Genomic DNA, 17,202 nt, shown 5'->3' on the forward strand with positions numbered 1-17,202 from the left:
AGTTACAACAGACACTGCAGAAATACAAAGCATCTTAAGAGACTACTATAAGCAACTCTATGCCAATAAAATGCACAACCTGGAAGAAATGGACAAATTCTTAGAAAGGTATAGCCTCCTAAGACTGAACCAGTAAGAAATAGAAAATATGAACTGACAAATCACAAGTAATGAAATTGAAACTGTGATAAAAATCTTCCAACAAACAAAAGTCCAGGACCAGATGGCTTCACAGGTGAATTCTATCAAACATTTAGAGAAGAGCTAACACCCATCCTTCTCAAACTCTTCCAAAAAATTGCAGAGGAAGGCACACTCCCAAACTCATTCTATGAGACCACCATTACCCTGATACCAAACCCAGACAAAGATACTACAAAAAAGGAAAGTTACAGACCAATATCACTCATGAATATAGATGCAAAAGTCCTCAACAAAATACTAGCAAACAGAATCCAACAACACATTAAAAGGATTATACACCATGATCAAGTGGGATTTATCCCAGAGATGCAAGGATTCTGCAATACACACAAACCAATCAATGTGATAAACCATATTAACAAATTGAAGAAGAAAAATCATATGATCATCTCAATAGATGCAGACAAAGCTTTTGACAAAATTCAACACCGATTTATGATAAAAACTCTCCAGAAAGTGGGCATAGAGGGAACCTACCTCAACATAATAAAGGCCATATATGAGAAATACACAGCAAACATTATTCTCAATGGTGAAAATCTGAAAGCATTTCCTCTAAGATCAGGAACAAGACAAGGATGTCCACTCTCACCACTATTATTCAACATAGTTTTGGAAGTCCTAGCCATGGCAATGAGAGAAGAAAAAAGAAATAAAAGGAATACAAATTGGAAAGAAGAAGTAAAACTGTCACTGTTTGCAGATGACATGATACTATATACATAGAGAATCCTAAAGATGCCACCAGAAAACTACTAGAGCTAATCAATGAATTTGGTAATGTTGCAGGATACAAAATTAATACACAGAAATCTCTTGCATTCCTATATACTAATGATGAAAAATCTGAAAGAGAAATTAAGGAAACACTTTCATTTACCATTGCAACAAAAAATATAAAATACCTAGGAATAAACCTACCTAGGGAGACCAAAGAACTGTACGCAGAGAACTATAAGACAGTGATGAAAGAAATTAAAGATGAGACCAACAGATGGAGAGATATACTATGTTCTTGGATTGGAAGAATCAGTATTGTGAAAATGACTATACTCCCCAAAGCAATCTACAGAGCCAATGCAATCCCTATCAAATTACCAATGGCATTTTTTACAGAACTAGAACAAAGAATCTTAAAATTTGTATGGAGACACAAAAGACCCCTAATAGCCAAAGCAGTCTTGAGGGAAAAAGTAGGAGCTAGAGGAATCAGACTCCCTGACTTCAAACTATACTACAAAGCTACAGTCATCAAGACAATATGGTACTGGCACAAAAACAGAAATATAGATCAATGGAACAAGATAGAAAGCCCAGAGATAAACCCACACACCTATGAACAACTAGTCTATGACAAATGAGGCAATGGAGAAAAGATAGTCTCTTCAGTAAGTGATGCTGGGAAAACTGGACAGCTACATGTAAAAGAATGAAATTAGAGCACTCCCTAACCCCATACACAAAACTAAACTCAAAATGGATTAGAGACCTTAATGTAAGACTGGACACTATAAAGCTCTTAGAGGAAAATATAGGAAGAACACTCTTTGACATAAATCACAGCAAGATCTTTTTTGATCCACCTCCTGGAGTAATGGAAATAAAAACGAAAGTAAACAAATGGGACCTAATGAAACTTAAAAGCTTTTGCACAGCAAAGGAAACCATAAACAAGACCAAAAGACAACCCTCAGAATGGGAGAAAGTATTTGCAAAAGAATCAATGGACAAAGGATTAATCTCTAAAATATATAAATAGCTCAGGCAGCTCAATATTAAAGAAACAAACAACCCAATCCAAAAATGGGCAGAAGACCTAAGTAAACATTTCTCCAAAGAAGACATAGAGATGGCCAAGAAGCACATGAATATCTGCTCAACATCACTAATTTTTAGAGAAATGCAAATCAAAACCACAATGAGGTATCACCTCACACCAGTTAGAATGGGCATCATCAGAAAATCTACAAACAAGAAATGCTGGAGAGGGTGTGCAGAAAAGGGAACCCTCTTGTACTGTTGGTGGGAATGTAAATTGATACAGCCACTATGGAGAACAGTATGTAGGTTCCTTAAAAAACTAAAAATAGAACCACCACATGACCCAGGAATCCCACCACTGGGCATATACCCAGAGAAAAGCATAATTCAAAAAGACACATGCACCCCAATGTTCATTTCAGCACTATTTACAATAGCCAGGTCATGGAAGCAACCTAAATACCTATCGACAGACAACTGGATAAAGAAGATTTGGTACATATATACAATGGAATATTACTCAGACATAAAAAGGAACGAAATTGGGTCATTTGTAGAGATGTGGATGGGTCTAGAGACTGTCATACAGAGTGAAGTAAGTCAGAAAGAGAAAAACGAATATCACATATTAACACATATATATGGAACCTAGAAAAATGGTACAGATGAACGGGTTTGCAGGGCAGAAATTGAGACACAGATGTAGAGAACAGACGTATGGACACCAAGGGGGGAAAGCAGTGTGCGGGTGGGGGTGGGGGTGTGATGAATTGGAAGATTGAGATTGACATGTAAACACTGATGTGTATAAAATGGATGACAAATAAGAACCTGCTGTATAAAAAAATAAATTCAAAAAATAAAGTGAGATTGAAAAAAAAAAAACAACCAAGTAGGACTTGCACTTTTTTAAGAAACATTATATTTGTGAGGGAAATCTCTGTTTGTAAGGGCATCTCCCTCTCTGACTCTGGAATAGGTGGATGACCAAATCTCTAGAAACTTATCAATGGAATAGGCAAAGACTTAAATCTGTAACAAAATCATCCTTGTTTACTGTGCTTTTCCTGCAACCTCTCTTAACCAACTCTCCTCATGCTTGACTTCCTTTTGTCTTTAGCTGAGAATGGTATTTAAGGTAAGGGCTTCAGCCATTTTGACAGGTTACTCAGTTTTCCTAGGTCCCTCCCATGTATGTATACATGTTATTAAACTTTGATCTTCTCATGTTTAAAAAAAAAAAAGCATCAGAAACAAGGCAGAAACACTAAGAATGTCTTTGTTGCATATTGTTGCATAGAGGCAAAGAATGTTGCATATTCATGTCCCTGTACCCAAGGAGGGACATCCCTGGTCACCTAGGCTTGCTTCTCTGTTAGCTGGTGTGGGTAAGGTTTTTGGCAAAGGCAGTCCTTCTCACTAATTATTTAAAATGTTATAAGCCCAGAGCAAGAAAGATTCTGTCACCTCCAAGTAGAAGAAGAGATATTATATAATCTTAGAAATTAGATTTCAAGGCAATCTCAGAGTTGCTCTGATAAAACTTCCCACACAGTACAGACATTCTTTCCAGAGCTAGTCCTCCACACCCTACTTGAATTCCTCAAGTGTTAGGAAAGTCACAATTTCCTGAGACAGCCCATTCTATTTTAAGCACCTATTGAGACAAAGTTCTTTCTCATAATAAGCTGAAATCTATCTCCCACCCACTGAGCCAGATTTTCCCTCTAGGACCACACCCCTCACCTGTTTTCTCCTTGCTCTATGGTTGGGTGCTGTGTTTGTTTACAAGGCCAGGCTTTAGAATCAGCTGGACTTGAATTCAACTGTCAGCTGTTTCCCTTGCCAGCTGCATAAACTTAGGCAAGCCTAACTCTCGAAGAATCAAAATTTTCAACTATAATACTGGAGTCATCGTACCTGCCTTATAGGGTTGTGAAAATCAGAGAAGGTAATATACATAAAGTGCATGGCACAGCGTCTGACACATAGTATGTTACCAATAAATGGGATCTGGCTTTATTATTTTGCTTGACAGCCTTTCAGACATTTGCAAGCATCTTATTTTTCCATATAGTCTTCTCCAAGCCGAGCATCTCCTTCAACTGTACCTCAGAATATGGCAAAAATTATTCTTTCCCAGATCTGGATACTGCACTGGTTTACAGCTTAAGTTTGCATTTAGGGGCTAGTTTAAATTATACCTGGTTAACACTTCCTGATACAACAGGCAGTTTACCTATTCTCAGAAACTGGGAGGCATTTCCTCTAATAAATAAAACTGGATAGAAAAGCAGCTCATCTGAGCAACTGTACCGGAAGCCTGCCTGTTCCTCCTGACTGCACCCTGGTTCAAGATCACAGGTCTACACTTTTAGAGGAGAATGCCTTTTTCTCATTCGTCTGGTCTCCAGAGAAGTCACTTTTGCTAGTGTTGCCCCATCTTTTGGTCTACCTCTTGGAGGTGAAGTGAGTTACCTAGTGGATAGGCAACAACCACTAGCCAAGTTTCTCATCAGAGTGGAACTAATCTAGCAAGGTCTTGAGCCCAAGAGATGTGGTATCTTTCTCCTTCCTCTCCACTTGGACTAGCGAGAGCCAGTTGACCTGCTTATTCCAAGGACTAGACTGGTAGGGAGGGCATTAGTAAGCCCATCTCGGCCCTCACATTAAGTTACATCCTCTAACTTAGCCTTTATCAATATAGAAGTGGTATTGTGGTTCACCATTTGCACACTTTATGTTCTTATGTATCACATGGTCTAAAACTCAGTGAGTGAAGAGGGGCGCTATTTCCTGGCCACCTCCAGACCTCAGTATGTTCTGACCACGATCTGGAAATAGTCCTACCGCATGAGTGCTGATGTGCAAGGAAGACTGAGGGCTGCTCTCACCTCTGCCCGCTCCGCCCGCAGCAGGAATTCTCTTTCTACAACCAGCCAGAGAGCAACTATGAGAGGGACAGAAACAGAAAGAGACCTGGTAGACTGTAGATTTTTACATGCTCCATCTTTTCACTGTCAAGAAGCTAAGTAATAGGGGTCAGAGGAGATCCTATTTCAGTGCAACAGACTTAACAATAAATGACTTCTAGACACTAGAAATTGCACAAGGACCTACTCATTTTAACCTGCAGTCCAGCTGTAAGTTCTGAAAAAGAGATAAAATCCACCGAGTAAGTAGAGAGCAGCACAAATGGCAAACAATGAATCCTGTACATTGACAAGCACTGGATAGATTTCTCATGATAATATTTTTTTAATGCCAGATGTTCACAGCTCAGCTTCCTTTAGGGGTAGCTATGTGACCTACTTCTGACCTATGAGATGGGAGACATCTTTAGGGGAGTTCTTAGACTTTCCTCTCTCATGAAAAAGAGAGGCAAGCAAGCAGAAGCTTTTTCCCTCTCTTCTGCTCTGGGTGCTGTCGTGTGATTATAGCAGACATCTTGGAACTATCACCCAACAACATTGAGGCTGATGAAGCAGAAGGATGCAAAGAACCTGGGCACTTGATGACATCAAGATGCTACTGAACAGGGATTCCCTGGTGGCGCAGTGGTTGAGAGTCCCCCTGCCGATGCAGGGAACACGGGTTCGTGCCCTGGTCCGGGAGGATCCCACATGCCGCGGAGCGGCTAAGCCCGTGAGCCATGGCCGCTGAGCCTGCGCGTCCGGAGCTTGTGCTCCGCAACGGGAGAGGCCACAGCAGTGAGAGGCCCGCATACCGCAAAAAAAAAAAAAAAAAAAAAAAAAAAAGATGCTACTGAAAAAATTCTGGAAACTACCTACAGACTTCTCAATTGTGTGATGATGAAACGTCATCATTGTTTAAGCATTTTTAGTTAGGTAGTCTATTACTTGTAGTTGAACATATTCTAATTGTTACAAGGCCTAGGCCCCTCTTTGTAACATCTTTCTTTTGCTTACACTTTTTAAATATAGGTGAGTGTACTATTTACAATAGCCAGGACATGGAAGCAACCTAAGTGTCCAGATGAATGGATAAAGAAGATGTGGCACATATATACAATGGAATATTACTCAACCATAAAAAGAAACGAAATTGAGTTATTTGTAGTGAGGTGGATGGACCTAGAGTCCGTCATACATAGTGAAGTAAGTCAGAAAGAGAAAAACAAATACTGTATGCTAACACACATATATGGAATCTAAAAAAAAATTAAAAATGGTTCTGAAGAACCTAGGGGCAGGATAGGAATAAATACATAGACATAGATAATGAACTTGAGGACATGGGGAGGGGGAAGGGTAAGCTGGGACGAAGTGAGAGATTGGCATGGACATACATACACTACCAAATGTCAAATAGATAGCTAGTGGGAAGCAGCTGCATAGCACAGGGAGATCAGCTCAGTGCTTCGTGACCACCTAGAGGGGTGGGATAGGGAGGGCGGGAGGGAGATACAAGAGGGAGGGGATATGAGGATACATGTATACGTATAGCTGATTCACTTTGTTATACAAGCAACTAACACAACAATGTAAAGCAATTATACTCCAATAAAGATGTTTCAAAAATTAAAAAAAAAAACATAGGTGATGTATAAATACACATACATATAAATGTATGTCAATATATACTTTCTGGCTATAATTATGTACAATCAAATATACATAGGAAAAGAAATTTTTAAAAGTAGATGAGTACAGTAAAATGCTAAGAGTGGTAATGAATGATATAATTTCTTCTACGTTTCTATATTTTACAAATTTGCTATGAAAACAGACATTAATCTGCACATAGAAAAACACCCTTTATTTTCAAGAAATAAAACTTTCATAGGGGCAGATTTTTTTTGTAGTAATACCAGAATTCAACCATGCCAACATTTCATAGAACTTTCATTTGGCTAAAAGCAGAGTATCCACTATAGCATTACTATACAAAGGAGGCTATGTACTTATCTACTACATGAGAATAGAAAAATGGGAAGGGGGCCTAATTTATACCAGGAAAGATTAAAAACTAAAGCACTTTCTGTTAAATAAAAATAGGAGGGGGCTGGGCTGGCTAGCTGATCTTCAGGGCTACCATCCAGTGAACTGACCCGAAGTAAAGACATTCCCACAGTTGTTCCTCCCAGGATTTTAGCAAAATTGCATGACCATTGATTAGCAGTTTAAGGCTTTTAGAAATCAAAATCACACAGCTTTACTATACAAGACCCTGACCAAAAAAGTATATGTGTAATTACTGAATATATGTTCAGTAATTTGACCTTGAATTTAAAGTAGTATTTAGGACTGAAACTTATTGTTGCTTTTGTCAGTGTGAACAGAGCTTGGATAACAGGAATATAAATCTCCCCCAAATGACAGCCTGTGATTTATACACATGGCTCATAGTCCCATACATTATTACTCTGGGATATCCTTTAGCAAGATATGAGTTGGGAGATAGGATTTATTCTCAGTCTGTTTCATTAAGAGGAAAATATATGTGCAAGGAAAGGATCAAATCTTTTTTCTCTCAAAATTACTGTCTTCAACTATAAACATATATTAATTATTTAGTATATTTCAGGTAACTGGTTACTAAAAGATAAAAGGCAGTATTTGCTCTACAAAAATAAAGAAATAAACCAAAAAAATCTTTCCTATCTAGTTTTGAAGATGACACACACAGTAAAACAGAGGGAATACAAGGGAATATGTGGTACGATCAAAGAGGTGCAGTTCTGGGCTTCACTGGTGGCGCAGTGGTTGAGAGTCCACCTGCCGATGCAGGGGACACGGGGCCCCGGTCTGGGAAGATCCCACATGCTGCGGAGCGGCTGGGCCCATGAGCCATGGCTGCTGAGCCTGCGCGTCCAGAGCCTGTGCTCCTGTGCAACAGGAGAGGCCACAACAGTGAGAGGCCCGCGTACCACAAAAAAAAAAAAAAAAAAAAAAAAAAAAAGAGGCGCAGTTCTATTGGGGCAGAGCTTATGGCTGGGGGAGCTCTGATGAGCAGGGGAGAAACAAAGTGAGCCTTTCTGGAAGGAAGGATGAGGGTTGGGTAAGTGATGAGACACGAAGGGACTCCAGGAAGGTCCTTGAATGAACAAGTTACAGACACAGAACATGGGCCATGTTTAGAAGGCAGTGTAGAGACCAACTAGGCTATAGTGAAGGATGCAAGTAGGGGAGAGAGAGATTGGGGAAATTAGGGAACAGTCCCGTCATGGAGGGAATTCCACACTTAACTAAAAACTCCGATTTTGTCCTACAGTACAGTAGTTACCATCTCATTCTCTGGAGTCAGACAAAGGTTTGAATCCCAGCCCCACCATTTAAGTTGCCACATGACCTTAGGCACATTAATTACGTTTTTTCCTTTACTTTTTCTCTTCCTTCTTTCTTTCCTTCCTTCTCTCCTTCCTTCCTTCTCTCCTCCCTTCCTTCTTTTCTTTTCAAGTTTGACTTCACTTTTTTTAACTTTTCATTATGATAAATTTCAAAGATACGTACAAGTGAAATGTGCAATACATCCCATGTACCCATTGTTCCCCTTCAATAACCTTCGACATCTGACCTCCCTTCTTTCATCTACACCCTTCCCACTCCCTCCCTACTATCCTCCTTACCTATAGCACTAGGCCTGATGTGATTAAGCATCTGGGGAAACTCTATGTGTGGCGCCTGTTTAAGGAGTCCCTGCAGGTGGGTAGAGTTAGGAAAGGATACCCAACAAGGACCCATGTGAAAGCAGCATTGCCCTTAGGTTGGAGATACTGGGGTCCCAAGCTGTGTCTCATGCTTCAAAGGGCCTGCTCCCACCTGCCTCTGGTGTCTCCCCTTCCCACACAAAAAGGGGTCCCAAGGAAATGTGCAAATCCAAAGTCTGTGACTCCTTCAACAGGCCTGGTTCCTGGATCCCCAGAATTCCCTGCCTAAATGGCTTGAGGTGACTACCAGGACATGCTCTACCCTCTACGTGCACCACTAGGCACTGGCAAGTGGCTGGTTGAGAGGTGGATGTGGGCAGAGCTTGGACCTGTGGGCTGAGTCCACGCACACATGTGGAGGCCCCTCAGCACGCTGACTGCGAGAGGAAAGGCAGAAAGGCCTTGTTTCTGCAGACCAAGAGCTCTCGTCCGGAGATCCATTCTTGCCCCCATGCCCCACAAACAATAAGGGCAGCGCTTTAAAAGTGAGGAACGTCTATAATTTTCCTCAACGTTCTTGAATTTAAATTTATGCTACTGATGCCCTTTGTCAGGTCAGCCCCTAGGATTGCCAAAGACCCAGACGAGCAGCGTCTGAGTACCTGGAAGAATGGAATAAATGGTCACATGTGAAACAAGAAAGTTGGCCAATACAGTTGTCATCAGAAGAACAGAGTTGCATTAAACCAGGGGGCCAGGGCAGACCAACATTTCCTTGGTAAGCAGATCTTTTCAAGGGCTTTCTCTATTAGAGAGTCAAAACCCTATAGTATTTAAAAAACAAAACAAAACAAACAAACCTGTGGATGCTTCTGTACCTCTGTACAAAACAGAATTATTGTTTAAGCACATATTTCATTTTGGAAGAAGGAAAGTGCTACAAGTAATACCTATTACTTCCTAGAATTTAACCATTAAAATACAAGGGTGGTGCAGGGGGAGAGCGTGCTATATGTCTTAACAGGCATATACCTAAAGAAAAAAAGTAGAAAAGGCAAAGTAGGGCAGCCCAAAACAGCAATTAGGATTTTTCTTGAGTGGATAATGTGTAGTTTCATTTAAATAGGAACACAATCTTCATTAACTTAATCTGTAAAAGCAGTAACTCCAACTCCCAGCTATTGCCCGAGTAAGGCAGTTTTATTGTTTTTTGTTTTCTTTTTTTTTTGCGGTACGTGGGCCTCTCACCGTTGTGGCCTCTCCCGTTGCGGAGCACAGGCTCCGGACACGCAGGCTCAGTGGCCATGGCTCACGGGCTCAGCCGCTCCGCGGCATGTGGGATCCTCCCGGACCGGGGTACAAACCCGTGTCCCCTGCATCGGCAGGCGGACTCTCAGCCACTGCGCCACCAGGGAAGCCCGCGAGTAAGGCATTTTTAGAAACATCATTGCTACTTCGAAATTTAAAGTGAATCAGTCCTGTGGAGTTAATTACCGGTAAATACAACCTGAAGTAGTTCTCCCACTTGGCACTGAACCAGCATAAGGTGTTCTCAGTGTTAGCCAGAAACACTGCAAGGTATCAGATACTTGAAAAGCTAAGTTTATAGGCTTGGCAACAGTTTATAGGAATAGCGGGAAAAATCGTCAGTAGCATCCACAGTGAGAAACATGGATAAAGGCCTAATTAAAAGAAGACCTTTTTGATAGAGATTTTGATAGAGATTTAGACAAGCGTCCCCCAGCCCCCCCCCCCAAAAAATTCAGCTCTCTGTTGTTGCAGCCTATTCCCCAAATCAGTTATACTTACAAAAAGGAAATTACACCTATTTCTTTTCAATGCTGGCATGTGGATCCTATTTAGTTATAAAAGGTAGAAATAATTTTAGAAACTAAAAGTAAAATTAAATAAGGCCAGAACAAAGAAATTACTTTCATCACCAGTGCTTCGGGATACAGTGTCATCTGCTTCAGCGTTCTCGAGGAGGTATGCAAGAAGATCAGAGACCGAAGAAAAAAACTCGGAGGAATAGTTGTCTGAACTTTAATTAAATATTTGAATCAAGAAAAATGGGAACAGATGAAACCTTAGTAAGAGAGAAATGGTGCATGCACAAAGGGGATAGATTAATAAAATGACTGCTGATCTATTACTGGTAATAAACACATTTGTTTTGTTTTGTTTTTCTACAAACATGTCAAAGTTTCCTGCAACTCCCATAATTATTCAAACACACAAGTGTTCCCACTATCCTGGCTTACAAATAAATGTCCAGGAGGCCAACAAAGCAAGCTGTTTTGGTTCCTGAATTACACAGTTAATTGAGGCTGTTCAGCCCCAGATCTGATGTAGTGAACAGTCAGAATTGCTGATAGCTGAGTATCTTATTACTTTACTCTCATTTTTATTTGCTAAAGTGATTTCACACAATTTTGCATTTCAAATATTTCTAAATAAATTTAGTAAACCAGAGATGAAAATGGCAAGCCTCAAATCATATGTTTTAGAACAGATTCCCATTTGAACTGTTCATTTTATATAACCGAGTTTATTACACCTTCTTTAACAGATATGATATTAATGGTAAGTGTCGTGGTAATACATAAAAAAACACTGTTACTTTCTAATGTGTGACTTGTCTAAACCCTAAAAAGAGCACAGTTGGCTTTGCAGAGCCAAATCATATTATTGATCCATCTTGACTGTGGTTCATTTGCAAGATAAAGTCCCACCTGGGAGTCTTCTCATAAATTGGGTCAAGACAAGAAGAACTCTAGGTAGCCAGAGGTGTCTCTGTGTCTCTTTTCAAATAATTGATGGCCACTTCTTCTGGTGTGTGGAAGAAGTAAAATGTCCTTGTCAAATGGGTATTGCTTTAGTACCACATGCCCAATAAGTTCTAGCATCTAGGAGAGCATGCAATAGAGGTTAATATTAGCTATGCAGTCATGGTATTATTAGTGTTTAATTATTTCATGTGCATTGAGATATTTTAAATGTTAAAGAGAAAACAGAAGGACTTATTCTCCTTAGCAACCATTAGAGTACAGAATGTTCACAGCTGCAATCACACTCATAAGGCAGGTAAATTGATGACAAAATGAGGGTAGCAACTAATGTGCATGCTATAGAAAACCTGAAAGTGGTACCTAAAATAGATAGCCCCCTTATGTTTTCCAAAATTCCATAGCTGGCTCAGACCATCAATCAGCACAATGGAAATCTGTCACTTTAACACTCAATGCCGATTTTCAGTCTTAGAAGTGCAAAGGGCCGGGGGGGGGGGGTGTAAAATAATAAATCTGGGGGTTTTCCCCCTCACTGGCTAAGATGCTATCTCATTCGCGAATGATTTTACTTTATAAAAACCCTTTTAAAAATAAAGGGCTTAAGGTCTTAATGGCAACTCATACTGGTGTGCACATCTGTGGCTTCATTCTTCAGGTTAATATACAAAGGCTAAGTTATAGCAGAAGCATTATCGAAGGTAGGTTACTTTCTAAAATGCTTCATAAATATTATTTCCTTCAATATTATTTCCTTTGGCTCATGCACACTCAACGCGCTTCATATATATTATAAGATGATGAAGGTGGGAATGGTAATTATGTTATCAAAGCTGTTTTTCCAAAACTGTGTTGAAAGAAATTAACCGGTTCTTTCAAAATGTCAGTGTGCAAGTTCCTGAAGTTTCCCGGTGTTCTGACTTTAGGATTTCTCCAAAACACGCAAACAAAAGGTAAAAATCAGGTGGCCGTCGAAAATGACTTCGCGGACCCCATGTATACGGAAACCTCGGTTCAGGTATCCCACTGGGGTCGAAGGCGAAATCTTCGCACCGATATATTATTGAGCTTCACCCGCAGGAGTCTTCGTTCAGGCAGGGGATGCTTTCCAAGATCAGGAGGCGGTGGTGCCCAAGGGCAATGGAAGCTGGGAATCTCCGCTTCCCGCCCGCCCTGCCCGGGTCACCAGTGCTGGCCTGCGGCGCGAGTGCCCAGCTGCGCCTGGGACACCGCAGGCATAGCCGTGGCGGCGGCGGCGGCCGCAGCCGCCGCGTCGCCGATGCCGGGCAGGACGGAGCGCACGGAGCGGCGGAACTCCTCGTTCCTCCACGTGTAGAGCAGCGGGTTGAGCGCGGACAGAGCGCAGCACAGGAGCCAGCTGGCCGCCTGCACACCCCAGGGCACGGGCAGCGAGAAGCCGCTGGCCAGGCTCACCCACACCAGCGGCTGCGTGGCCAGCAAGAAGACGCAGCAGAGCAGCAGCACCGACAGGCCGCTGAGACGCCGCTGCGCCCGCCGCGGGTGCAGCGCTGGGGGCAGCGGCTGGGCCTGAGCCGGGTGCGCGGCACCACCCGGGCCTGGCGCGTGAGGGGCTCCCGGGAAGGCGGCGGCGGCGGCGCAGCCGGGCAGCTGGTGCAGTAGGTGGAAGTTGAGGACGCTGACCCGCTTGACGCTGACGCGCACGCGGCGCACGATGCCCAGGTAGCAGTGCAGCAGCAGCGCCGTCTGCGCCAGCAGCGCCGCGGCGGCCAGCAGCGCCGGGTAGTGGACGCGTGGGGGCGCGGCGCCGGGACGCGGCGCCCAGGGCGGGAGCAGCAGCACGAGGCCCAGGGCCAGTGCCCAGGACAGCGCCAGCATGCCCGCCGTGTGGCGCCGCTGGTACAGCGCCTGGTAGGTGGCGGGCGCCCGGGTGATGAGTAGGTAGCGGTTCAGGGCCACCAGGCAGTGGGACAAGAGGGACACGGTGAGCCCGAGGCCCAGCAGCCCGCCCCGCAGCAGGCGGTAGCTCCCCCCGGCGCCGTCCCAGTCCCCAGGGGGCTCCGCAGAGCCCGCGGGCAGGAGCCCGAGCACCGCCTCCTGCGGCATCCAGAGGGCGCAGACGCTGAGGTCGGCGGCACAGCCGTTCACGATGAAGGCGTTGCTCGTAGTCTGCAGCTTTCGGAAGGACGACACGAGATAGATGACCATGCCGTTGGCCAGCGTGCCCCCGATGGCCAGTCCTGAGTACAGGAGGGACACGGGGATGCGCCGGCCCGCCCACGACTCCTCTTCCTCGCAGAGCAGCAACAGCGATCCCCCGGTGGCGGAGGAAGTGGACGTGGAAGAGTTGGTCATTCTGGCCAACTCTTCACACCTCTCTGGCTAGCGTCGGCTTCTCGCAGCGCGGCGCATCCTGACACCCGCCTGCAGAGAGGGCAGAGACATCCCTTCAGCCCTCTGCCACCGACACAAAAGGCTGAAGCAGAATAATGGGCTGGGGGAGGGGGAGAGAGGGAGCTCTAGGAGAACGGGGGTGGCAAACGACAGGTGCCTGCCTGGGAAGTGTCTCTAGTGCCAGGCGAAGGGCCTCTTTACATTCAGCAAGCACCAGGGAAGCCCTAGGACAGAGCAATACGGAGAACAGTTTCCTCTTCTCCCCCTAAACACACACATAGACACACACACGGGAATGGCAGATGGAGCCCCCAGTTTCCAGGAGAAAGCAGAGATATCCCACCTGAGGAAAATACCAGGGGAAAGGGGTTGGGGGTATCTTACTTTCGGGCTGGTCCTTAGCTGGCAGTAGCAGAGGGAGGGATGCCAGGAAATACCTCCTCAGCAGCAGCATCTGTGGTCCCGAAATCAATAGGAGAAACTCATCTGGGATCAGTGCCAGGAGCCAAGTGCCTCCTTCTCCAATGCAGCATCCACGCACATGGCCCTAGGCAGAAACCAGCAGCTGCAGGGAGACTTCTCAGCTGGCAGCAGGGCTGGAGAAAGTGAAGTGGCAGGCTGCAAGCCCAGGCAGGTGGGCAGGTAGTCAGGCGGCAGCAGCAAGGATGCTTGGCTGCAAAAGCAGAAGCTCAGCTCAAGAGGAGAGCAAGCACTCCGTGCTCAGAAGCAAGAGTGGTGGCTGATGAGGGGAACCCACTCGAAGCACTCTCCTGCTCAGTTATACATCACGCAGGGAAAAGGCAGCCTTTCCACACTTGCATGAATTATTCAATAGCTTCTAACTTGTGAAAGGGAAGAAAAATATCTTGCTCAGAAAGTGCTGTCATTAAACAAGTTTCTCTGTTTTTTCTCAGTCTCTCAATCACCCTATTTTTCACTTTGCTTCGTTTTTCTTTTCTTCTTTTTTTTTCCTTCCATCAATGCTAGAATAAAATTTAATATACCCCCAATGTATTTCATCCCAGTCTGATGCATCCTGGGGGTGAGTTTTTCTGAGAGATAAATATACTCCTAATACCTACGACTGATCTCTTCCATCCCACATTTTCAGGGAGAACTTACATTCTAATTGAAATTCACTTTTTCTTTGGTAAGGTGGGACATGGGTCATTATCCACACAAAATCTCCAAGTCTTAATTTCAATCATAATTTCAGTTTTTTTCTCATCATCAAACTCCTTTCTAGAGGGTGGCTTCTGTTTCAGTAATGAAATCGAGGGTAAAAATGACATGGTCAGAAGTTTAAATACAAGTGGGTATCTGGGGGAAAGCAAGGGCCCTGAATGTTACACAGGTTAAGGGGCAAAGTTGTCTCTTTACTGCAGAACTTTTAATCTTGTGGTCTGTCTTAGATAGAGATTTGCAGTCTGAAGTTGGAATCTTCCACATGGGAAATTTTTCATAAAAGTCATCACCTCCCACAAATCATTTTTCACCAGGAAAATCATTTATTTGAAAATGTAACTCAATATAGAATATGGTAATACGGCATAATAGAAAAAAATGCTAGGTGGGGTTTCAGGACACCTGGGTTCTAAGCTGGATGTCCACCAAATAAATGGCCTTGGGATGGATCATTTCACTCTTGTCAAATAAGAAGTTTCACTCAGTGACTTCCAAGGCCCTTTCTGTTCGAACTTTCTATGAATCCTCATGCATAAATGTGACATTTCTCCACCCTAGTCTGACATCTGAAATATACCTACTCCGTCTAACATGTAATGTAGTCAGTCTCAGGTCACACGGCAGCAGTTTTTTTCCAGTCTGTCCCTAAGGGTGTCTATTCAGGATGAAGCACAAAGTGCACCTCCTCTGCTCTCTGCTTCCCTCTCTCTCTTTCAGAAACAGGGTTAGTTAATGACAACTCTGAGGAGGTAGGACTAAAGCAGGACTTGATGGATTTGGTCCATTTAAGTGGTATCTGATAGTTGAGTCGGGGGATTTTTTGCCAGTGTCTTTTATCTGTTATTTGTCTTAAGGCTTTGAGTACATCAAGCACAGCAAGCCTGCAAGAGATCCCTCTAATCATTTATAGTTAAAACTTGTTGAAATAAAAATTTCCTCTCACGTGGTGGGGAAGGATTCAAGTTTCAGGTCCTTGGTCCCAGCTGCTGCCTTGCATGGAATGAGCGAAGCCCCTGCTGGGGAACTCCGATGCCTTGCAGTCACACACTTCTGCCAAGACCCTCCCTTCTTTAGCCCTGGCCTGGAAAGGGACAAATTTTTGTTTGCTTGGGGGTTTGTTTTTGTTTTAAGCTACTGCATTTACATAATATAGGGTGGGAATTTTTTCTATCTTATTCCCAGCATCAAAACAGCACTCAATTATAATTAATATACTTGTTAGTGAATCAGCGAATGGATGTGTGTATAAATGGTTTCATTTCTTTCCATGGTGAGTCAGTAAATAGTTTTCATTAGCATCTCTTTCCTCCTACCCCCGCAGGAACTTGCTCTGTGAACTATGCCCTCTGATGCTGACCCAATCTCTCTACTCTCCACTGCTTGCTTTCCATTGGCCTTACAAAAATGCTGATTTCACTGCAATCCGATAAAGTTTCCCTGCACTTCACCTCCTTCTCAAGGTGCCTACACAGCTCACTCCCTTTCCTGGCAAAAGTGCTCGCTTTCTGTTTCTACTTCCTTTGCTCGCATTGAATGCCCACCCCACACTGCTTTTGGCTCTCACCACTGAGACACTTTCCAACTGATCAAAGGTCTGCCCATATATAAAACTGCCTACTGGACATGTCCACATGGCTAACCTATGGGTATCTCAAACCCCAGATGTCCAAAACTGATCCCTTCCTCTTCTTTCCAAATCAGTTCCTCCTTCTCCTGTGTTCTCAGTGACCAGTATCGCCAGTATCCTGGTGCCTAAGTCAGAATCCTAGCTATTACCCTTGATTCCTTATTTTCTCTCTTACTCCTGATATCCATCAATCACCAAGTGTCATCATTCTACCATATTAATTTTTTTTTATCTTTTCACTGATCTCTATTCACTTTGCACTACCTGGTATCAGACAAACATCATCTCTTCTTTAAATTATCCCAACAAGGGCTTCCCTGTTGGCACAGTGGTTGAGAGTCCGCCTGCCGATGCAGGGGACATGGGTTCATGCCCCGGTCCGGGAGGATCCCACATGCCACAGAGCGGCTGGGTCCATGAGCCATGGCCGCTGAGCCTGCGTGTCCGGAGCCTGTGCTCCGCAATGGGAGAGGCCACAGCAGTGAGAGGCCCGCGTACCAAAAAAAAAAAAAAAAAAAAAAATTACTCCAACAAGCTCTAACTCTATGTGCAATCTTACCTTCCCCCAGACAATATGATCTTTCTAAAACCAAAAGACATCACTTGACATATTAAATATATTTATTTTTATCTGTTTCCTACCCTCTACTCTAATA

At 43.6% G+C, this 17,202-nt stretch overlaps 1 protein-coding gene across 1 annotated transcript; it reads right to left on the reverse strand.

Annotated features, from left to right (window-relative positions):
* Positions 1–12,543: 12,543 nt before the first annotated feature.
* Positions 12,544–14,712, reverse strand: GPR88 (G protein-coupled receptor 88; the record flags this gene model as incomplete). The annotated part of the gene is made up of 1 exon (XM_082661625.1): positions 12,544–14,712. The coding sequence occupies exon 1, from the start codon at positions 13,693–13,695 to the stop codon at positions 12,544–12,546; it is 1,152 nt and encodes a 383-aa protein (XP_082517751.1). The 5' UTR covers positions 13,696–14,712.
* Between the last annotated feature and the right edge of the window lie 2,490 nt (positions 14,713–17,202).

Source organism: Grampus griseus (genome assembly GCF_964374135.1).
Source record: "Grampus griseus genome assembly, chromosome: 1".
NCBI lineage: Eukaryota > Metazoa > Chordata > Mammalia > Artiodactyla > Delphinidae > Grampus > Grampus griseus.